The sequence below is a fragment of the Oncorhynchus nerka genome, linkage group LG7, assembly GCF_034236695.1.
Source record: "Oncorhynchus nerka isolate Pitt River linkage group LG7, Oner_Uvic_2.0, whole genome shotgun sequence".
Taxonomy (NCBI): Eukaryota; Metazoa; Chordata; class Actinopteri; order Salmoniformes; family Salmonidae; genus Oncorhynchus; species Oncorhynchus nerka.
Genome location: NC_088402.1, coordinates 60165821 through 60188223, shown reverse-complemented (window position 1 = coordinate 60188223; position 22403 = coordinate 60165821). Strand labels below are relative to the sequence as shown.

At 41.2% G+C, this 22403-nt stretch overlaps 3 protein-coding genes across 9 annotated transcripts in view; 2 read left to right on the top strand and 1 right to left on the bottom strand.

The window, feature by feature from the left end:
- ccdc30 (coiled-coil domain containing 30) overlaps window positions 1-3437 on the bottom strand; it is a 44842-nt gene extending 41405 nt beyond the window's left edge. For 5 of the 6 annotated variants that reach the window (XM_065020674.1, XM_029664343.2, XM_029664342.2 and 2 more), the window contains exons 1-4: window positions 2458-3400; window positions 1167-1349; window positions 514-634; window positions 111-301 (exon numbers count right to left, since the gene is read on the bottom strand). In XM_065020674.1, coding sequence (XP_064876746.1) covers window positions 111-301; window positions 514-634; window positions 1167-1349; window positions 2458-2478 — 516 coding nt within the window. In that variant the 5' untranslated portion in view covers window positions 2479-3400. The other variant, XM_029664341.2, reaches the window with a different exon arrangement.
- Window positions 3438-4249: 812 nt separating this feature from the next.
- emp3b (epithelial membrane protein 3b (MAM blood group)) lies at window positions 4250-8725 on the top strand. Its single transcript, XM_029664339.2, has 5 exons — window positions 4250-4357; window positions 6098-6188; window positions 6334-6436; window positions 6532-6672; window positions 8031-8725. The coding sequence occupies exons 2-5, from the start codon at window positions 6111-6113 to the stop codon at window positions 8204-8206; spliced, it is 498 nt and encodes a 165-aa protein (XP_029520199.1). The 5' UTR covers window positions 4250-4357; window positions 6098-6110; the 3' UTR covers window positions 8207-8725.
- Window positions 8726-11139: 2414 nt separating this feature from the next.
- zmynd12 (zinc finger, MYND-type containing 12) lies at window positions 11140-22100 on the top strand. Of its 2 annotated transcripts, XM_029664336.2 has the most exons (8): window positions 11140-11372; window positions 14493-14634; window positions 15058-15229; window positions 15890-16059; window positions 17834-17956; window positions 18121-18202; window positions 19874-20019; window positions 21822-22100. In XM_029664336.2, the coding sequence occupies exons 1-8, from the start codon at window positions 11221-11223 to the stop codon at window positions 21948-21950; spliced, it is 1116 nt and encodes a 371-aa protein (XP_029520196.1). In that variant the 5' UTR covers window positions 11140-11220; the 3' UTR covers window positions 21951-22100. The 2 variants fall into 2 exon arrangements, with proteins under 2 accessions (XP_029520196.1, XP_029520197.1); XM_029664337.2 differs by lacking the exon at window positions 17834-17956.
- Window positions 22101-22403: the final 303 nt, after the last annotated feature.

Genomic DNA, 22403 nt, shown 5'->3' with positions numbered 1-22403 from the left:
CCGTGACATGGAAATACACTTTATTGACTGTATTTCGAAAACAGCTTTCCTTATATCCTTCATTGTGTAACACAACGAGGTAGAAAATAACCAATAAAAACATCCGTTACCTGCAGGTGGACCTCCCTGAGGTTGTCTGTGAGGTTCTGCGTGTCCAGCCTCCTCTCTGCAGCCTCCAGTCTCTCCAACAACGTGGCCCTCTCCACCAGCAGGTAGGCCACCTGCTCACTGGTGCTACTGAGGCCAATTTCACCCAAGTCCTCCTGGGCCAGCATCTCCACCACCTCCTTCCTCTGGGAATCTGTCAGACGGTGGAAAGGAGAGCAATTGAGTCAATGCAGTATCTTGCCCAATCCCAAACGGATATTAATCCCAACCGCCCAGGTATTTGTGGAGATAGAAATAAACAAGATTCTGTGTCTACACTGTTGTTCCGCCAGCTTTTTACAGAGTGTGCTAAGTGACAACAGTGAGTGCCAGTGAAGACATCTTCCATTGGTCTTGCCTAAATACCTTGATGGAGCCTAATCTGCTGGAGGTCTGCATGGAGCTGCTCGTTGTCCTGCTCATACTCGGCTGTCAGAGACTCACGCTCCTCCAGCAGGCCACGGATGTGCTCCACATAGTTCTCCACCTGAGACAGACCGATAGCCATCCATGAATGACATTGGATCATGGATGAGGCTACCCCCCCATTAGGGATGGTATTGAGAACCGGACCAGTACTTTCCTAGTACCAGTATTAAACTGGACAGAGCTGACTGAATCCAATTGGAACTTTTTGTACCTGTTTTCAGTTCTAAACACTGCTACCATGAGTTAAATGAAAAATAAATGTAGAATGCAATGGACTGAATACAGTAGGTCATAGTTTTGATTTAAAACAAGATAGCTGTGGGCAAGACTATTCACCAGAGGTTCACCACAAATGTTATATGAATGCCTCATTAACCATTCTTTAGAACTAGGCATCAGATAACAGATCCTAGCCTACCATCTGTGATGACTGGTGTGTTATTATGTGCATTACATCTTAGGCAACTGTTCCAGAACCAATTGTGTAATTTACTTCAAAATGGTTAGCGGGATAACTGTGGTGGGAATTGCTGATCCCAAGTCAGTTCATAGTAATTAGAGTGTGGTGTCTGCTGAGCTACGTGCCTCACCTCTTTCATCTCGGTGGCCTGCTGTGTGCGCAGTGTGTGCAGCTCCTGGGTAGCTGTGCGCAGGTCTCCCTCACAATGCAGGAGCTGACGCCACAGGTGCCGCTGACACTCCTCCGCACTTGCCGAGGGAGCCAGGCCGCCCTCCTGCAGACGCAATGCAATCTGATCCAGCTCCGACGGGACCTGAGCGCCACAACAAAACACAAACAAAATGATACATCATGGTTATTTCCTTTTTATAGGTGATACCATGTCGTACAATTTTGAGTGATTGAATGATTTAATGGCAAAGCAGTCATTTAACTGTAATGTGATCTCCTTTGTGACACATGGGAAGACGCACAAAGAGACCCCTGCCAATGCTAAACACTGCCTAACATAGAATTCAATACTGTAATTTGCAAGCCCCGTAACCTGAGACGGCTCATCATTCAACAATGAGACTACAAGGCTAAGACATTGTTCAACATGCTAGTAGGCAGAATTGCTCAACAAACTTCCACAGAGCATCAGATCTCATCCAACCCCACCTGTTGTTACTGCCAAGTCAAAATTGTTCTGTTAGGCTAGTGAACTGTCAGTTGTACTCATACTTTGCTATCACATAGGGCCCTATCTCTAGAGTACCCAAGAGGGCATACAGCCAGCCCTAGGGTTGAGGTATGGACCTCAGCTGGACAATGTGAACTACAATCCCGACACTCTGTTTTAACATTTAGAAATGCTAATAAAACTTGTTTGTGATTCGGTTTTGGAAACCTTTGGAACTTAACTTTCATATCACAGAAATTATTTTATAGAATCCCACAGAGGTGTTTTGCATTGCACATTTACCTAAACTAAAAGAACACTTCTTGAGTTAATGGCAACTCGGGAGGGAACAACAACAAAAACATTGGCTCATGTAGCTTTATTACACAAAACACCTTAGTGGAAATCTGTAAAAACAGCTAAGAGTGAGTATCTTTTGTATTTATAAAGTTATTTTTGGATGATAATTAAGTTGTGTTCAATCAAGGTTTGCAAAAGTATATCGCAATCAAGGATTCATGTTTCTAGATAGAGCATTTCACACTTCAATCCCTTCAGCTAATCAAAAGGAATGTGGAATTGGAGTCATGATAAGGGCAAATAGAGCCCTGGGCTAGACTAAGAACTAGCTACTGAAGTTTAGCAACTAAAACATTTGCATTGCATGACATGCAGTTTTAAAATTAACATCTTATCAAGCTGGCTGACTTCATACATATGCCTATCTCGTTTAAATAAGCAAATTCAGGGTTGAGTTTACCTCATCATGATCCATGTCCATACACTAGCTAGATCCAAGGGAGTTGCATCTGCAAGTGATGAACTGTTTCCTTCAGTAAAAAGTGACCAAGTAGCGGGCTACATGGTATACTGTTGAACAGATTGTGGTTTGAAAGGCATGACAAGGATGGTTGCAAGCCAGTGAAATCCATAGACAGCCGTTTAGAACTTCCATCCCAAGTCAATCACCTGAAAAAGATGACAGGGCAACTATAAACAGAGCAAGGAATGAACGAGTACAGCTAAGCAAGGCTTAGTCGAGACGATTATAGTTAGCTAGCTAACGTTAGCCCCGTAAAAACATGTATTGAGGAGCTGTCATGATGGTCCAGCAGCAGCTACTACGTTAGTTTCTCTCGAGAAACCCACGGTGACATTCTACTGCCGTTATCCCTAGACTCGAGTTAACTAGCTAGCGTCTATGAATAGTCTAACGTTACTGACGTTAGCTACTACAGAGAACGAAACTCTGAAGCTTGCACTAATATCTGTCTGACTGATAACATTTCAGGGTGCAATGTCTCACAACAAGTAGGCAGACAACCTTAGTTAACTATCTAGCTATAAAATAGAGGCAGTGCAACGTTAGCCAGTTGGAGTTTAATGAAATTCCTAATCCTGCCCAAAATGTCTGACAACGCCAGAGAAGAAAGACTTGCTAACGTTAGCAATCAGAGAGTTAGCGCCTGCTAACGTCAGGAAAACGAATGATCGCTGACTGCATGCATGCCAAAAAAAGTTATTAATTAATAGTTGTAGACACAACTGAGCGACTTCAAATCTTGGACGCTTGGCTCGATCAAACGTATTGCACCGCCACGTCCAGCACCAGGCAATACATACCAACCTACCTACCCATCTACTTACCTACCAACCAACCAACCTAGCTAGCTAGCTATCGCCAAAGCTCAGGTGCAGCAGACACTCACTGGTGTATCCAGTAGTCAGCAGGGGTGGACAAGTTTGGTCGCTTCTACAAGCACCTAGGCAACGGAATATACCATTCCGGTGATACGGGGATACATGGGAAAATCTATCTATTGTATGGGGAGAAATATGTGGCTTTTATCATTTTATACAAAACATGAAATGGTAATAATAAAACTATGTACAAAAAAAAAAACGTTCTATACATTTAGTGGTTCTGTATCTGTATAAACCTGAAAACACCAACACGTGGAATAGCAGGGCCAGAATGCACCCACATTTATTTCGGTCAGTACAGTAAATTCCTTTTAAAATGAATGCCTTATAACTGTATTTAGCCTTCTGTGTGTCATTTAATTGAATTGCTTTGTGGCGTGATTTGCATTTCTATTTCATTGTTGCCAGTCAACTTTGTAACTCACCACACGCCCATGCAAATTAACATAATGGTTTGTGTACTGTACAGCCGCATTTAGGCCTAGCACACTCCCACTCTAAAATTGCCTTTTTTACATTTTCTTTTTTCTTATATATCTTTCTTTGGGAGTTAAAGATGTGGTGAGCATAAGTAGTGCACTATGATCATATAGACAGACACCAGATGTGGTTTTAACTCAAAGTGAAAGGTTTACAGTAGACAACTTTTCATGTGGTTTGCTGTTCTACCGCTCAAGGGTGGGTCTGGTTAGAGTCTTTTTTAGATGGTGATTTTGGACTGAAGGGAGTCAGCAGAGCAAAGGGAGCTCTGTTCAACTAAAAGGAAATGGGCGTTTAGGGTTTCTTTAAAAAAAACTCTTCAGCATTCCTCCTCCTTTCCTCCTCATGGAAACTTTGGAAATGGAGTGATTGAAAAAAATAAAGGGGGAGTGGCAAGAGAGGAAAGGAGAGGACCACCAGAGGGGAAACTTTTACAGAGAGGCTGATTCAGAGGAGCGTGATATACACAAACTAAGGTGCGTAGAGATTCTTCAATGATAATTCTGAATTTCTGGAGTACATTCACCAGAGAGGTTTATTATATAAATGTTTTATAGGCCTACTTGTCAGATTCCGATTCAAGAAAAACACGTTCTTAAATCACCAGACTGAAGTAATCAGAGCATAACGCATGGAATTGAGAAAGCTTGTGACTTTAACCATTTTCTATTAATGTTTTGAATTCCATGCTAATTCTCATTCAACTCAACCATTACGTCACATCTTAGACCTTCATTCAGTTGTCAGATGGAATTTGTTTAATTTAATAGTATAATTTGACAATCACGATATACCCACCCCAAATTGGGCCCCTCCTAAAGATAGAGATCTATACAGACGTGTTCATCCTTCTACCCTTTTTGCTGGGCTAATTCATCATGTCCCCTGTGGTAAAATTCTATTTTTATGTTTATGACTAGCATACTACTACAGAACTACTATGTTCAATGTTTGTAGTGTTGTTGTAATAATATGAGTATGATCTATTAACCTGGATTTGCTCGTTACAAGTTTAAATGTTATAAAGCTAATGTTAAAACCATTTGTTAGCCCAGTCGAAAACGGTTTTGTCCTCCAAATTATGAAGCACTTATTCCCCTTTTCCATCATAGCAGAAGTTTGAGGTTACTTCAGTAAACAACTTGTCACATTTTAACCAGCCCCGCCCTCTCATTTAAGTACATGTTTATTACAGTGACACAGACCAGTCAAAGAGCAGTTTTAGAAATAGTTAAATAGCTCTCTGTTTTGTGGCCTTATGTAAAAGAGTATCCTGTATTTTCACAGCTCAGACTTTCCATTTGCGTTTGGGGTGACATTTATTCGAGCTCAGAAGCACACAGTGGTGGAAAAATGTACAAAATTTTGAGTTGAGTAAAAGCAAAGATACCTTAATAGAAAATGACTCAAGTAAAAGTCACCCCAGTAAAATACTACTTGAGTAAAAGTCTAAATGTAACTTGTTTTAAATGTACTTAAGTACAGTAGTTGAAAACATTCTAAATTGTGATACCTGAGTAAAAGTAAAAGTAAATGCCTAACATTAAATTCATTATGTTAAGCAAACCAGACTGCACAATTTTCTTGTTTTTATTATTTACAGACAGACAGGGGCACCTTTCAATACTCAGACATAATTTACAAACGCAGTATTTGAGTTTAGTGAGTCCACCAGATCAGAGGCAGTAGGGATGACAACACGTTATATTTATAGGTGTGTAAATTGGACCATATTGCTGTCCTGCCTGAGCATTTGAAATGTAATGAGTACTCTTGGTGTCAGAGAAAATATATCAGATTAAAAAGTAGGCAATATTTTTTAGGAATGTAGTAGAGTAAAAGTAAAAAATAGGTGGGGGGGGGTTTACTTAAACACGTTACACCCCTGAAAGCATAGTAAACCTATGTTATGAAGGGGGTGGGGTGGGGGTGGGGCAGTCATGTGAACCTGATGAAAGACATACATTTGCAAATATTACTTTATATTTTAAAAATGTTTTTTAAAGTTTTTTAATTTAACCTTCATTTAACTAGTCAAGTCAGTTAAGAACATATTCTAGACCACATGTTTCTTTTTGCCATAATCAAAATATTGTTTTGGCTGCCCTCAAACCAATAAAAACACCAACCAAGCCAAAACTGAAACAATAAATGTTGCCTATTACTTGTAAACCATCTGTGATTTCAGCCACATTTCAATCTCCATTTTCTGACAGGGACCCTGTTCAGATGGCGTACTTGCTGATGTTTGTGACCCTGCTGCATCTAATCACCTTGGCCATGCTCTTCATTGCCACCATGGAGAAGGTGAGAGCTCTACTTCACCAATATATCTTTTCATTATTGTTAGTTAAGATGTAAATGTGTGATAAAAGTAGTTCAGCCTTTCTTAAACAATAGGTGTTTACCATACAACACATTTACTTACTTACTGCCTCTCTTTCCCTCTTAGTCCTGGTGGGTATGGGATGGGATGGAGAACTCAGATCTCTGGTATAACTGTAGATTTGACAATGACACTGGAACCTGGTTGTGTGCCTCCTCCAAGGAGACTGGTAAACATATTTTTTACCCCATGAAATCATTGAAATCTTCCCTACCCTGACAGTTTGAGGTGCATATTGATACATCGTTCCTTGTTCTTCCTCAGAGTGGCTCCAATCAGTCCAGGTGTTGATGGTGCTGTCTGTGGTCTTCTCTTCGGTTTCCTTTCTGGTTTTCCTTGGGCAGCTCTTCACAATGTCCAAAGGGGGGCTATTCTACTTCACCGGGTTATGTCAAGTCTTTGCAGGTAATGAAGTGAAAGAATGAACCATCTCTATCTGCCACTAGGACTGTTGTAGTTGATTTTAAAAAGGTCATGTGGTCAGAAAAAGCGCATGGTCCTAACCATCAGTGCTAGATAATGTTTACAAACATTCACACGTGCTGTGAAAGACCAACGAGCTCCCCTTATGGTGAAATACTGCAGTCTCCTTCAAATCCTTTCAGCCTACCTCTGAAAGTTTTTCAGTGCTGTGTTACAGTTGTTTTAATATAGCAATTTGATGAAAGTCTAGTATAGGATTATTTCAACACTAGTGTAGAGTGTCAGTTGTTACAACCCAAGTCAACCGCTTTGCAATAACCAGAAGACGAACCATTCGCTTGTTCATGAGTACCTACCACGTTAGACCTACGACAACATCAATAACAAATGCCTCTTCAGCAAAGCCCTCTTCAGTATGGAATCAATCAAATCATAGGGGTGCTTAACTTCCCCCTTAATTCCTTAATTTCATTATTTCTTTCCTTTATTTTAGACTTTTCTTGACACTATAAAATAAACAGTGAGCCTAAATTGTGCATGGCATTTCGTTGCCATGCGTGCTGACATCCAGTATATAATTTTAGTGTTGCGATTTAGTGACTTTTTCATCCAAATTATCGTTTTCAGCTGGAAGCAAACTCGTACTGATGATTTATGCGAACTTGGAATAGACGCATGGCCGCGGGAAGATGTTTTGGGCTGGGGGTTCTGTAATGTATGTATTTATTTATCAGGGGGTTCTGCACCACCCTCAGCACCCCTACTTCCTGTGGCTATGAATAGGCAAATGTCTTTATGCTGGTTCAGTCACCGATTGACAGCTCATCAGAACAGTCCATACTCAGGCTCTTTATTCCTGATGGGAGGCGCCAATTCAGCACTCTGATTGGTGTGGGCACATACTCACACCTGATGCTCCTTTTCGTTGATTATGGGGAGGTAATGCACACAGAATAATTAACTCCAAAACAGGCAGGGACAACAACATAACACAGTATACAGTAGAGTTGTCTTGATGTGACTCATTTAAGAGGGTTACAGGAAAGAATAGAATAGATGCTTTATTGTCTATTGTTCAACAGAAATGTTTCATTTTGCTGTCACAGTACACCCAGTGCTTGACTTGGGCAGGTTCTCACTGGAGCTGAGTACTGGCACCTCAACTTTTCTAGTGCTTAAGCTCCTGCGCTTCTTACAGAATATTAGCTACAAACTGTTGTGGAGCTCCTGCACCTAAATATAAACAGTAACTCCACCCAAAATGAGTAGCGGCACCTATTTCAGTCCAAAGTAAGCAGTGAGTACACCCCTAATTTAGCTCTGGCTTTTGATTCTCTTAGGTCTCACTGCATTTGCGGCTGCTCTCATCTACACGTTGCACAACCAAGAGATCCTCCAGGACTCACGAAAGCTGACCGAGGGACATTTTGGCTACTGTTTTATACTGGCCTGGGTGTGTGTGCCGCTGCTACTCATCAGTGGAGTCATGTACATCCACCTACGTAAGAAAGAGTGACCATGGAAGAGAGGTGAATACTGAGCACAAACAGAAAAGCATAGTTGTTGACATTGAGCTATAATAATATCAGAGGAGATGGAGCTCAATCACATGAGTACAGATCTGTCTCTGTTACTTTGTTGGTATTCAGAAGCAGCTATTTCTGGTCAATCCAAATATTGATTGGATCTCGGATAAAAGCGAATCTGGTGAAGCTTTTAAATATAGCATGTTTAGTAGCCTATAGAGCATCGGTATACAGTGCTACAGGCAATTATATATATTTTTCCTATTTCCAAAATATCTATGTCTGAAAAAGTCTGAAAGCTCCAAGTCAGTATTTATTGTAATTCTGGGTGACTTATGAAGCCAATGATGACAACTGCCAAAGAAGTGTTGCTGATATATTGCAGAATCAAGCTTGTTTTGATTTGAAATGTATGTATATGAATAGGGAAATATATTTTTGTACTTGCAATATGTAGTCCTATCAGCTAGAGCTGCTCTAACTTTCCTAAATAAAACACATAGAATATGCGTTGAAGTTGTTTCTTATTATATTCTCTTTTATTTATTTGATTGAAATGCTCTTATTTTCAGTTTGCAGGACAAAACACGCCACGTACATCTTTTATATTCAATTCAGTAACAGTTGCCAGTAGTGATCATATCCTGTTGTTCTTTTCCCCCTGAAATGATCTATCTACACATGAAGATAGCAGCAAGGTCACTATAGGTAAATTTGTCTTCCTGGGCCTAGGATAACAGATAACACTACACAATTCAACTCAATGGACTAATGTCAGGAAAGGATCAAAGACAGAGTTGAATCATTAGTGTACATGCAAGTCCACTCTAGATACTTGACATTCAATGTGCCAAAGGGGCATAAGGGATGCAGATTGGATATGGAGTTACAATAAAGACTTGATTTGATGTGGTGCCAGACATAGCATACATAAAAGATAAGTCGCTTTTTTTTTTTATCATGTGCAAGCTTTTCTCTTCTGCGAAAAACAACAGCTGATTCAAAGAGGGTGTGTCGGATTTCAAAATGCTTCGGGATAAACGTGAGAATCCTCGGCCGAAGGAGGCTATTGAGGAGAGGGGAAAACTCCTCCGTTTGCTTATTAACGAATTGACACTCCTATTATGGAGGAGAGGAGGACGGAGGAGTCGAGGAGAGGACATACTTTTTTCCAATAGAGAATCTCTCAGAGAGAGAAAGGAAAAGAGGGGAAAGGGACAGGAGGGAGAAAAGATAGAGGAGTAGAGTGCTAATAGACACATAGACTGTTCTCGCCGCTACTACAAGGCAAGTGGTACCGATGCACCAAGTCTGGAACCAACAGGACACTGAACAGCTTCTACCCCACAGCATAAGACTGCTAAATAGTTAACCAAATAGCTACCCGGACTTTCTGCATTGACCCGTTTTGCACTAACTTTTCTTCTCTATTTTCTTTCTCTCTGCATTATAGGGAAGGGGCCCGTAAGTAAGCATTTCACTGTTAGTCCACATCTGTTGTTTACGAAGCACAAATAACATTTCATTTAATTGAATTGAATATGTAATTGGTCCACAGAGTAGATCTTCAAATAATGACTCAAATTTCAAACAAAACACTATTGTATTTCTATCACTTGTTTGAACATTTTCTGTTGACAACATCTTTGTCTACTGACACCCCTTCAAAGGTCTGAATACAGCTATCTACTGATCTTTCAACGCAAGCAAGCTGTCATACTTTGAACTGTTCAATGCACAAGCACTAAAACAATACATGGAAAACACTGGTTTCATAGTCTTTGGAACTTGTCTTGGAGTCATTGAAATCTAGGGGTAGACACAACAACAACAACAATAACAGCAACATGTGTCTTTGTTGCCAGACTATGGCAGCCACCAGCAGTCCACCAGTGTGCTCCATCTGCCTGAAGATGTTCTCAGACCCAGTCACCACCACATGTGGACACAGCCTCCACTTGGCTTGTATCGGTGGATACTGGGGAAGTAGTGACCAGTACCGGTGTCCACTCTGTAATAAGAGATTCCAGAAAAGACATGAGGTTGAGGTTGTTGAGAAATCTAAAGCTACACATACTGCCCAATGTGAAGTGTTAACCTCGGCCCCAGCCACAGCTAGACATGGAGAAGAAGAGCCTGGCAGTGTTTTCACTGGATGGAATCTCATCACCCTGGTAACCCGTAACCACATATTCACTTGGAGCCTGACAAACCACTGGGGGAGTGGGGAGAAAAGTTGGTATGTACTGTGTGTGGATGATGGACCCATGCATTAGTAAGGAACAAACCAATGAGACATCTCTTTGTAAATGTATTTTTGTTTCAGTTAAGAAAAGGCAGTCAGAAATGCATCAGATGATCCAGGAGATAATGGAGAAGGTTAAAGAGGTCAAATGCTCAGTGGAGCTCAGCAAGATGAGTCAACATTGTCAAAACCAACAATGACTGCTATGTGTGACTTAGTTGACATGGCACCTACTACCACACTCTGTTCAAAGGCACTTAAATATATTGTCTTGTCCTTTCACCCTCTGAATGGCACACATACACAATCCATGTCTCAATGTCTCAAGGCTTAAAAATCCTTCATTAACCCGTCTCCTCCCCTTCATCTAAACTGATTGAAGTGGATTTAACAAGTGACATCAATAAGGGATCATAGTATTCACCTGGATTCACCTGGTCAGTCTATGTCATGGAAAGAGCAGGTGTCCTTAATGTTTTGTACACTCAGTGTACACATTTTCAGGAAAATGTGTCATAAAATGTATTATTTATCTCTCTGATCAAAAGTTAAATATGTTCATACAGAACAAACGTTTAAATACGCGGATCTGTTTGTATTTGTTGGATGCCTGTGTTTCTGTGTTATTCTCTTTTTTTAAACAAGTAATACCATCAAAGGTCGTCTCCATAGCAACCTGAAGCGTTCAGGAAACAAATTGTAAAACATGTTCTTCTCACCGAACAATAGCAGACAGGGTAAACTTTTATTTCGTTTATCATGAGCTCAACAACGAGGAGTAAATCTCATGTTTCGGTACTGACGTCAGCGATAAATCCACTTGCAAACCCAAGAGGAGCGAAAAAGCTTTGTGAGCTTTGTCAAAACCTTGCGTACCTGCAATGCACCAAATGTCGAGTAACTTTCTACTGGTAAGTTTATGAAGTAACGTTAGTAGTCGACATAGCTAGCTGGCAAAGATAGTACTTAAATGACCATAAATAATTATTGCCATTGTTTAAATATGGCTCCACTTTTGTTGTTGTGTAACTAGTGGACTCCGGTAGTTAGCTACACAACAATAACAACAACGTGCTAGTAAGTTGCAGTAGTTAAAAGCTTCTGACTTGTAAGTTTTATGAAAAATATATCTGACCAGTTTCAATACTAGGTGGCAGTGTTTAGCTAGCTACAAAAGTATTACTAGATTGTCAGAGAACACTAAAAGCAGACTTGTGTTTGCCTCAGTCAAAATGTGGTACTGGAAACAGTTGGAAAGCAAGTTAGCTCTTCTGAAGCATATTTTTAAGAGAATAATGTCAAGTGAATTATGCCTAAACCCTATCACGTGGTCTCTGAAAGAGTGCACCCTTATGTAATAGCAAGTCCTACTGAATTTCTAGTTTTATATGCTACATTTAAAATCACAATCCTTCGTTCTTCATCCAAACAGTAGCCTCGCCACTTGGTTTGCTGTATTTGCTGAATTTGTCACTTTTGGGAGAGCTAAGCTTCTTACTAATACAATGCCTTCAGAAAGTATTCACACCCCTTGACTTTTTCCCCAAGAAATTGTGTTACAGCCTGAATTTAAAATTAATTAAATTGAGATTTTTTTTTGGGGGGGGGGTCATGTTGTTACACACAATATCCCATAATGTCAAAGTGGTATTATGTCTTCAGTTTTTTATTTATTTATTTTTTACAAATTAATACAAAATGAAAAGCTGAAATGTCTTGAGTCAATAAGGATGAAACCCCTTTGTTATGGCAGGAGTAAAAATGTGCTTAACAAGTCACGTAATAAGTTGCATGGACTCACTCTGTGCAAAAATAATGTTTAACATAATTTTTGAATGAACTCTACCTCATCTCTGTACCCCACACATACTGTAAGGTCCCTCAGTCGAGCAGTGAATTACAAAGACCAGGGAGGTTTTCCAATGCCTCCCAAAGAAGGGCACCTATTGGTAGATAGGTAAAAAAAAAAAAAAAAAAAAAATTAAACAGACATTGAATATCCCTTTGAGCATGGTGAAGTTATTAATTAGTCTTTGGAAGGCGTATCAATACACCCAGTCATTACAAAGATACAGGTGTTCTTCCTAACTCTGTTGGCAGAGAGGTAGGAAACTGCTCAGGGATTTCACCGTGAGACCAATGGTGAATTTAAAATAGTTACAGAGTTTGTCTGTGATAGGTGAAAACTGAGGATGGATCAACAACCTTGTAGTTACTCCAGACCACTAACCTAATTGACAGAGGGAAAATAAGGAAGCCTGTACACAATAAAACATATTCCAAAACATGTATCCTGTTTGCAATAAGGCACTAAAGTAAAACTTTAAAAAATGTGGCAAAGAAATTAAGTTTGTCTTGAATACAAAGCTCTATGTTTGGGACAGGTATGACCTGGGTGTCCTGACTCTCTGTGGTCACTAATGACCCCATGGAATTTATTGTAAGAGTAGTGGTGTTAACCCCAGTGTCTTGGCTAAATTCCCAATCTTGTACTCATACTATCATGGCCACCTAATCATCCCCAGGTTCCAATTGGCTCATTCCTCTCCCCTGTAACTATTCCCCAGGTTGTTGCTGTAAATTAGAATTTGTTCTAAGCAACTTACCTGGTAAAATAAGGGTTAAATAAAACTAATTAAATCCCCAGTGACCGGGTTAGGTTTTGACTTAAATCTACTTCACAATCTGTGGCAAGACTTGAAAATGGTTATGTAGAAATGATCAAGTATCAATTTGACTGTACAATCCAGGTGTGCAAAGCTCTTAAAAATATACCCAGAAAGACAGCTGTAATTGCTGCCAAATGTTATTCTAACATGTATTGACTCAGGGGTGTGAATACTTATATAAATGCGATATTTCATTTTCAATACATTTCTAAAAATATGTTTTCTCTTTGTCATTATGGGGTATTGTGTGTAGATGCGTGAGACACTTGTTTTGTATACATTTTTTAAATTCAGGCTGTAACACAACAAAATGTGCAATAAGTCAAGGGGTATGAATACTTTCTGAAAGCACTGTACATAATATGGCCTAGTGCTTGGTGACAGCCTTCCACTAGGCCTAAGCTTTAAGGGATGAGACACTAAATCCATTCCCTCTGAGGGAGCTTAAAAGTGTGTTGTATCCCTGGCTCTATTCCCCCTGCTGCATCTCTTCTTTTAAAATGAATTTCTCTCACCCTGCAAGTATTCTCCAAAACAAGAGAAAAACTAGCCTACTTCTGGGGCCAGCTGTCTGCCTACGTCCCGATTTAATACACATCTCCGTACCAAGGGTCTGCATAAACACTGCCATGCTGCGGAGCAACAGTTACAATCCCAACTAGCCAAACACACCATACATTATGGTCTACAGACTCAGAGTTAGGGACCTTCAATGAATGAGAAAGTACAGGTCTGTGTCCTTAGGATCCCCTTGACTCTTGTGTGAGTGCATAGTAAGTGCATGCACATTTCAGCCCTTGTGAGCCAGCCCATATGCTGTGTTATTGCCATGACGTGACTGAAACTCCAGACCAGTAAAAACACATTGGAATGTTCAAGCACCGCAGAAAGAAAACATGAGGAAACTCAGACAGTTCCAACGCATTGGGAAAATAGCAAGATGCATGAAATTATAAACCTGTTATTTAATGGCATACAATTTAGGATACCTTTAGGGGAATTGAAAGATGTTGCACATGGATTCAAATCATAGTTTAGGCCTATGCCTTCTTATTAAACTGTTAGAGAAGGCAATGTGACTTATGCAGGCAGACTGATGTCTCATCTCGTCTAGTGTTGCTTAAAATGTTTCTGTAGACAGATCTACGCATGACATGCCAATGCATACAGGTACAGGTATAATGTCTTCAAAACAAAGTTCCGGAAAACAAGAAATGCCATTTAGTGAAAGTAAGTACTGTGAGAAACCACATTGCTCACATCCAGTCCTGTGTGATTCGCACAGCAGGGTCAGCTAGGACAAAGGGAAGGGAGCCCATTTTGGAGATTGGAATGCAGCCCATCTCTTTTTCTTTTTTTCAGTGACACGGAACACCAGCAGGCTGACTGGGTAGGAATCCATGAGAAGATCTGCCAGCTGCTCATCCCCATCCGCACCGCAATGCCCTTCCACAGCCTGCAGGCGGACCGAGACCACCACCGCGCCCAGATACTGCACAGACAAGTGAGGATCAGACACTCACCAGGGTCTCATTCATTAGGGCACACCAAAGTGAAACGTTTTTGTTTTGTTTTTAAGGGAAACAAAAACCATCGATTCTTATGGATAAGTCCAGTTAGGGAGGCTCTTTCAGTCCTTTTCTACTGTTTGTTGTCTAATGAATATGAACCTGAATAGAGATGGCTGAACCCCAAATCAATGTTTTGTCAGACATTTGCATAGCTAAAGAGTAATTTGAGGACAAGAGGATTTCATGCCATCTGTTAATTAAGAGCCTATACAACATTTTAGAAATCTGAAGCCCTCACTCGCAAATTACGTCTGTAGAAATGTCCGATAACTTTGATTTTGTGTGGAAACAACCTACGGAAAAGCATGCCCTGTACTGTAACTGTCGTGTCTTTGCCTGGTGTAACCCCTGTTTAGGAGGAGCTGATTGAGATCTCCAGGGCTGTGGCTCAGAAGAAGCTGTTCGAGGGGAAGTATCAGGAGTCACTGCCTGCCGCCCAGCTCTCCCTGCGCTGTGCTATGGATGTCTACGGCCCCAGTGCTGTCCAGCTGGTCCCTGCATACCTCCTGCTGGCGGAGGCAAATGTGGGTGAGTCACAAGATGGAGGAAACTCCCCATGAGCTGGCAGTTTTACCAAAGAACCACAGGAAGGCAGAGACCAACTCAATTCAAATGCAGCTATGAGATGCTATTGTATTTACAATATTCATGCAAGGGCAGTAGTGGATACATTAGATTTTAGAGAACCTGCACTGTGTCTTCAGTCCATTTTCAGCATTATGTTGAACTCAAATCATTGCTGATCTGTGTCGAACTCTTTGTGGAAACACTGTGATCCATTCCTTTCGGGCCGAATCTTACTTGGGAACCGTGCTATTTCATTTCGCTGCACTCGCAATAACACCCGCAATAATATCTGCTAAACACGTGTATGTGACAATAGAATTTGATTTGATTTGAATTCCCTCTCAAATCTCCCATTTCCGCTAAAGTCAGAGATACGCACATGGATCTAAAGCTAGTGTTCAGCCTTCACAGTCAATAGTTCTGCCCTGTAGATTCATGATTTAGATGTTGAGACCCATACCTCTGATCTGTAGGCCCATAGTTCTGTGCTGTTTAAGTTTAGTTTTGACCTGGATGTGACCCTTGACCCTGCTACTCTGACCTGTAGAGTGACCAATGCCACTGAACTGTAGACTGTTGTTGTGTTGCGAATGACCCATTCCTCTGCTCCCCTCCCCCCAGGTTTGGGCAGTCTGTCCCAGGCAGAGGGGTACCTGTCTCAGGCGGAGTGGACGGTGATGAAGACGCCCGAGTGTAGCCACACCGTCCGCCACCAGCTGCACCGCAACCTGGGTCGCCTCTACACCGCCACGGAAAACCTGGAGGGAGCGCTATTGCACTTTGCCAACGACGTGAGTGTCAAAGCTTATCAGTGGTCAAATCTACCAGTGCTTCAAAACCACAGATTTACTATGGCAGTCAAACTATAGGGGGGCATTTCAATTGTGTGAAGTGGCTTCCTCTCTTTGTTTCTTTGGTGAAAAGATGGGATTTAGTGGGTCTACTTCATATTTACTAATTTCAGGGTTAGAGAGTAACAGATTACATGTAACATATTACAAAAAAAACTAACTGAAATCCGTTACATTACCAGCAAAAATATTGTAGTCAGATTATAGATACTTTTGAAAAACTAGATGATTACTTGACACCTTTCTGTTTTATCAATGACACTCAAATCAGCATTGAAAAAAGGCACAAGTTTAAGTTTGTTCCACCTGAGTGAACAAACTTAAACCACAAGTCAGAGACCACTATGATGACACACCAAGTGTGTTTGATGGATTGCGGGAAAAGAGCAGGAATAGACATTTATAGGCTACAGTCCAAGTATGTCTTCCGCTGTCTGCATCCAAATATTATTCAGTTTTAAATAAATGTTTGGAGGTAAGGACGACAGCAGTGGTGTAGCCTATGGGCGATACTGATATCAGTTATTATTGATTTCTACATCGCGCATTGATGTGAATCACACTGCTGGCAGAACTTAGCGATTTCCTCTAGATGGGCCAGCGGCAAAACCAAAATTGGCTATGTAAAAATGTATGAAAACCAACATTTGCTTTTTAGTCTTAATTTAAGGTTAGGTTAGGCATTAGGGTTAGCAGTGTGTTTAAGGTTAGGGTTCAGTTTAAAATCTGATTTTCGGACTTTGTGGCTGTGCCAGCTAGTAACCACTGTGCAGAGCTCCCTCCAGAACAAGGTTAATGTCGAAAAACAGAACCTGCACTTTTAAAGATCCAATGCAGCCGTTTTTATCTCAATATCAACTACTTCCTGGGTAATAATTAAGTACCTTACTGTATTTGTTATCAGTTAAAATGGTTAAAATATATATATATATTTTGCTAGGACGGTCTGGGAGTGGCCTGAGTGGAGACGGGAAAACTGAAAGCTAGCCGTTATTGGCAGTCTTTATTATTGGTCTATTAACTAATTTAGCGCCTGGTGATGTCACCAGGCAGGCCAGAAATCCATCGCACCAAAACAGGCTGACATTTCAGGTAGCCTTTTTAAATAGCTTTTACAACAAAAGGACATTATCATCATTTTCACAATTTCACAGTATTATTTCAAACTCATTGTGTGGAAGTATATATAAAACACAGCAATATCTCGTTTTTGACTGCACTGGACCTTTAAGGGGAAAGTCATCTAAATGTAACTGAAAGTAAACAGATTGAATTACTGAGTTTGTGTAATCCAAAAGTTATGTTACAGATGACAATTTTGGACAGGTAACTAGTAACTGTAATGGATTACATTTAGAAAGTAACATACCCAACCCTAATAATCTGAAAACACAATGATCGCAGTGCAGATTATAAGGAGTTTTACAGTATTGTTTTAAACCAATCAGGGCCTGTATTCACAAAGCGTCTCAGAGTAGAAGTGCTGGCTAACCTGATCCTAGATCAGCACTCCTACTCTGAGACGCTTGATACATATGCTCTTTTGCATGTCCAAAATGTTAGCTCCGTGTTCACTGAAGGTTGCTATCCCCATGCCAAACATAAGTACCAGTGGAGAATCTCAGGAATTATGAATGCACTTTGACTACCTATTTGAATAGAGGTATAATATACTGAAATATTCCAGATCTGAACCTGTTTCTTTGGTTTTCAGGTGTACTATGCCAGTGAGGAGTATGGCTTGGATAACATTGTCACTTGTGGTGGCTACTTTCTGATGGCCAATGTCTTTATCAAGCAAGAAAAGATGGATATTGCCAGTTCCTTATACACTGAGGTCAAATTTAAATACGTGCCTGACAGTAAAACTGAAGATAAAATACTGTGTTATCATGATTATATTACTGGTCTAGTAGCATTAAAACAGCAAATGCGTCCATGAAAACATAGTGTTTTGGTGTGTTAGTTTGCCTGACTACTTTTTTGTGTCTGACTTTACAGGTAGCAAGTACATGGCACTCTCACCTCACCAAACTTTTGGAGACGCATACTCCAGGATCCATGACGCTGGAGCACTCTTTTGGTGGGTACAGCTTCATATCAAATAGATACCGAGGACTGCTGAGAAATATGTATACATTCTTTGGTGGTGCGTATATGTGTAGTGTATCTACAACAGGTTTATGTATTGACAAATCATTCAAACCAAGACTAAATTAAAATGGAAACTTGATCAGATAATGGCTCCCGAGTGGCGCAGCGGTGTAAAGCACTGCATCTAAGTGCTAGAGGTGTCACTACAGGCCCTGGTTCGATTCCAGGCTGTATCACAACCGGCCGTGATTGAGTGTCCCATAGGGCGGCGCACAATTGGCCCAGCGTCGTCCGGTTTAGGGTTTGGCTGGGGTAGGCCGTCATTGTAAATAAGCATTTGTTCTTAACTGACTTGCCTAGTTAAATTAAGGTAAATAAAAAATAAATGAAGATTATGACGCTGTTGAATTAGCATCAGCTCCTTCAGTCAAAGTCAATACCCAGAACCATTGTGAACAGATTGATGGTAGATGATAATAAATTGTTGACACACAGAGATAAATTAAATTGGTCTATTTAATTCTGTGGGCTCACTAACAGCCACATGCTGCAGCCAATCACACACTTAATAAACAACACCACTGCCAGCTCTAAGTGGCTTGATGACATCAGTAGGAATCATCATCTCCACCAGCCCAACAGCATTTGGCTTCATTCGTGGATCACTGAAAATAAGGTCAGTGGTGCTAAATTTAGCATCTTACCCTGACGTGCTATCCTAGAGCTAAACCCCAGCTTTAAATCGACAGTGCTGGGGGCTGACTAAGACCATTCACGACACATCTCTGGCTGTTGCAGCATCCGACACCGCCTCTCTGCTGCTGCCCTGCCCTAGTCAAGATGCTAAGCTTGTTAGCGGCAATGCAATTCCCCAGGATTTTCAGGCGAGCCACCACTGCAGAGCATGAGCTTGCTGTTAGCTCACACCGGTCAGTTTCTGCTGGGATGTGTCTTCATCTCCTCTATTATGTGCGTTCTGGCACAGGATGGCTATTATGCGCGCCCCAGGTTGGGTGCTACTGTTGGCTACATCTACTCATTGGTGGTGGATGAAGTAGGTTGACCCTGTCACGGCCACCCCAAACACATAAACAATGTAACGCGCTTTGGGACCTGGTGACGAACGTTATATAAAACCAATCCATGAACATAAATGTGTGTGTTTGTGTGATTTCTAATGATCCCCATGCACAAAAGCCCCTGCCTAATGGGACAACCACATAGCAGGCTTAACTTGCCCAGCCATAAATTGTCCATCTTTCACTTAAACAATGGGAATGAACCAGGAAGATCCATTTTAGGCTATGCCTACTGGAATTCCTAACAGTTTGGGTGTTGTCAGTGAAATATAAAGCCCCCCCCACCACCCCAAATCTTCCATTTACATACATGATTTGTGTGAGAGTCTATTGGAAATGAATTAGATTCTTCTATAGTCTGGCTAGGCATGACAGATAATGAAAAAGCAGGAAACCTATATTTCAGTTAGTATTCAGTGGTCACAGTCAATAATTCTGCCCTGAAGACTCATGAAGTTGAGACCCTTACCTCTGATCTGTAGGCCCATAGTTCTGTGCGGTTTAGGTTTAGTTTTGACCTGGAAGTGAATTAATTAGCATAAATGTGTGTGTGTGTGTTTTATATTGATCTCTATATGCAGATGAAGCTCAGCAGGCGGAAGCGGACCAGATGCTAAGGGCCATGCTGAAGGTTCAGGAGAGTAGCCCCAAGCAGGCTACGGCCCAGAACACCCTAGTGGCCCACTCTCTGGCCATGCTGTGGTTCCTGGGAGGATCCCCAGACAAGGTGAGGTGTTATGATGACCAGTGATCTGGTGGTTACTGGTGACACCCTGACACATTTTCCTCCACCATGTGCTTCCCATGGAGCGCTGTCTAGAGACAGGATTAGTTTCTAATTGGTAAAGCTTTAAAGATTATCACTCTGGGGGGATTTAGTGGGACTCGATGCGACTGGCTTGATACTCTAACTGCCCTCCCCGGGCTTCTGGCCAGGCAACTTCTCTCTGATCTCGCAAGTATGCTAGTGCTTAGTGGGGGATTTTGGGAGTGTTATCCAAGGATGTAGCTAGTATGCATATCTATGAGAAAAGAGAAAGGTCATGCTAATGGAGAGAAGGATTTGCCAGGAGAAGTTTAATAGTTGACATTGTGAAGGTCACTCAATCCCACTGACCAACGAATTACCCAAGGAGGGAGTCTCTGAGTTTAATGCATCAGAGTAGTCCCAGCTGATTCAAATGATCAAAGCTTGATGATTAGTTTATTATTTGAATCAGCTGAGTAGTGCCAGCTGATTCAAATGATCAAAGCTTGATGATTAGTTTATTATTTGAATCAGCTGAGTAGTGCCAGCTGATTCAAATGATCAAAGCTTGATGATTAGTTGATTATTTGAATCCGCTGAGTAATGCTAGGGCAAAAACCTAAACGTGCACCACTTGGGGTCCTGAGGAATGAGTTGGGAAAAACCCTGAGTTATGGTCTTTAGTTCAATAGGACACAATGTCTTGGCGAGAGTAAATAACACACAAACCCTGAACGTCTCCCACGTCTGCTTCGATCTCTCCAGTCCCTCCCTCGCTGTTGTTGCAGGGATCAGGAGCAGCAGCTCTCGTCACATGACAACAAAGATAGTAAGAGGAGTTGGCTAAAGGACATGCAGTAGAGATCTGGAGCAGGCTATGATTGATCGACCTTCAATGGGGGTTGAATGAAGCTCAGCTTGGCTAGCCATTACAGTGCATCTTACTGACAGTTGCTTGTCACCTATACCTCATCTGCACGGATCTGAAAAGGAAAGTGGGAGAAGCCAAAGAGAGGAGACTTTTAAATGCTCTGTTCTTTCAGATCAGTGTGGTTGAAGGAGAAATATGAGGACAGGAAGCCACCATTAGAGATGACTGAAATTCACCTATAGTCTGACTAGGCATGACAGACAATGAAAAAAGCAGGAAAACCAAGGACACATTTTTCATTCAATACCATATTTCAGTAGTGGTGTATAAACATATCTATATTCCCCATTGTCCGTAATAACTGGAAAAAGTTAGATTCCCTTTACAGTGGGACGCTTCCAGAATTAGGCATGTGTGTAAACTGGCTACATTGGTATGGATGAAGATACTGAATAAGCCTTACTGTGGCAGGTTTTATTGAATCTATCCAAAATACTGACTGCACTTAATTTCCATTGCTTACATTTGTCAATAAACAAAACATTTTTAGATATTGCCTGAATCATTTCAGTTCAATACCTTTCATCGTGGTGCATTAACATCAGAAGATTTGTATTTATTTTGTCTGGTTTGTAAAACGTCCCAAGCAGTGTCTCGGTAGTTCCAAATACTTTTCTTTCCTCGTCTTCATTCCTTCATAGCCGCTGATAGATCAAAGGACTGGATATGTTTTCAACTGTCCTTTCAGATCAGTAAGCATGGTGCTAAGGAAGCTTTTATAGACTGTTGGGGCAAAGCCCAGTTTTACAGTGATACATATTACATACATAAATTAATATACTGTGTATATACACACAACAGGCAGTGGGTGCAATGGCTTTACTGTGTGTGTGTGTGTGTGTGTTGTCAGGCACTGGAGTTTGGCAGGAAGGCCCTGCAGTCCAGCCAGCTGGTCCCAGACCATAGCCTAACAGAGCCCATCCAGGGCCTGCTGCAGCTGGCAGCAGAGAGAGGCCCACACCTTACCATCGCAAGCTGACTGCCCGCCTGCCTGACCGCCGGTCTTCTTGACTGCCTGTCCATCCACCAGCCGGCTACCTCCTCAGCACAACACAAAAGAAGCACACTCTATACATGAAAAAATGGGCCATAGTAGAATTATTACAGAATAAAAGATGTTGTGACTTTCCATGGTGACTTCTGATAGGATGTGACTGAACAGTAAGGATGTGTCATACCGGTATGTGTGTTTTTGAGTTGAGAATAGAAAAGACCCATAATGCAGACATGTTGGGAGAGGTACATTTCAGATGTGATGTTCAGGCTGTCCACACTTGAGACATCTTCTATTCCCATTTGTGGGTATTAAGTATGCAATTACACTGTTGCCATGTAGTTTCTAAATAAATACCAGGTAACTTGCGGTCTGTCAAAATTAGTGTCACCCCGTTTTCATTAATAAGATAATGCTGACATCTCATTGTACGTGAGT

Coding starts and splice junctions, on each gene's coding strand:
- emp3b (XM_029664339.2), top strand. CDS start 6,111: ATGGCGTACTTGCTGATGTTTGTGACCCTGCTGCATCTAATCACCTTG. Junction 6,189..6,333: donor TCATTGCCACCATGGAGAAG/GTGAGAGCTCTA, acceptor TTTCCCTCTTAG/TCCTGGTGGGTATGGGATGG. Junction 6,437..6,531: donor TGCCTCCTCCAAGGAGACTG/GTAAACATATTT, acceptor GTTCTTCCTCAG/AGTGGCTCCAATCAGTCCAG.
- zmynd12 (XM_029664336.2), top strand. CDS start 11,221: ATGAGCTCAACAACGAGGAGTAAATCTCATGTTTCGGTACTGACGTCA. Junction 11,373..14,492: donor TGTCGAGTAACTTTCTACTG/GTAAGTTTATGA, acceptor TCTTTTTTTCAG/TGACACGGAACACCAGCAGG. Junction 20,020..21,821: donor TGGGAGGATCCCCAGACAAG/GTGAGGTGTTAT, acceptor GTGTGTTGTCAG/GCACTGGAGTTTGGCAGGAA.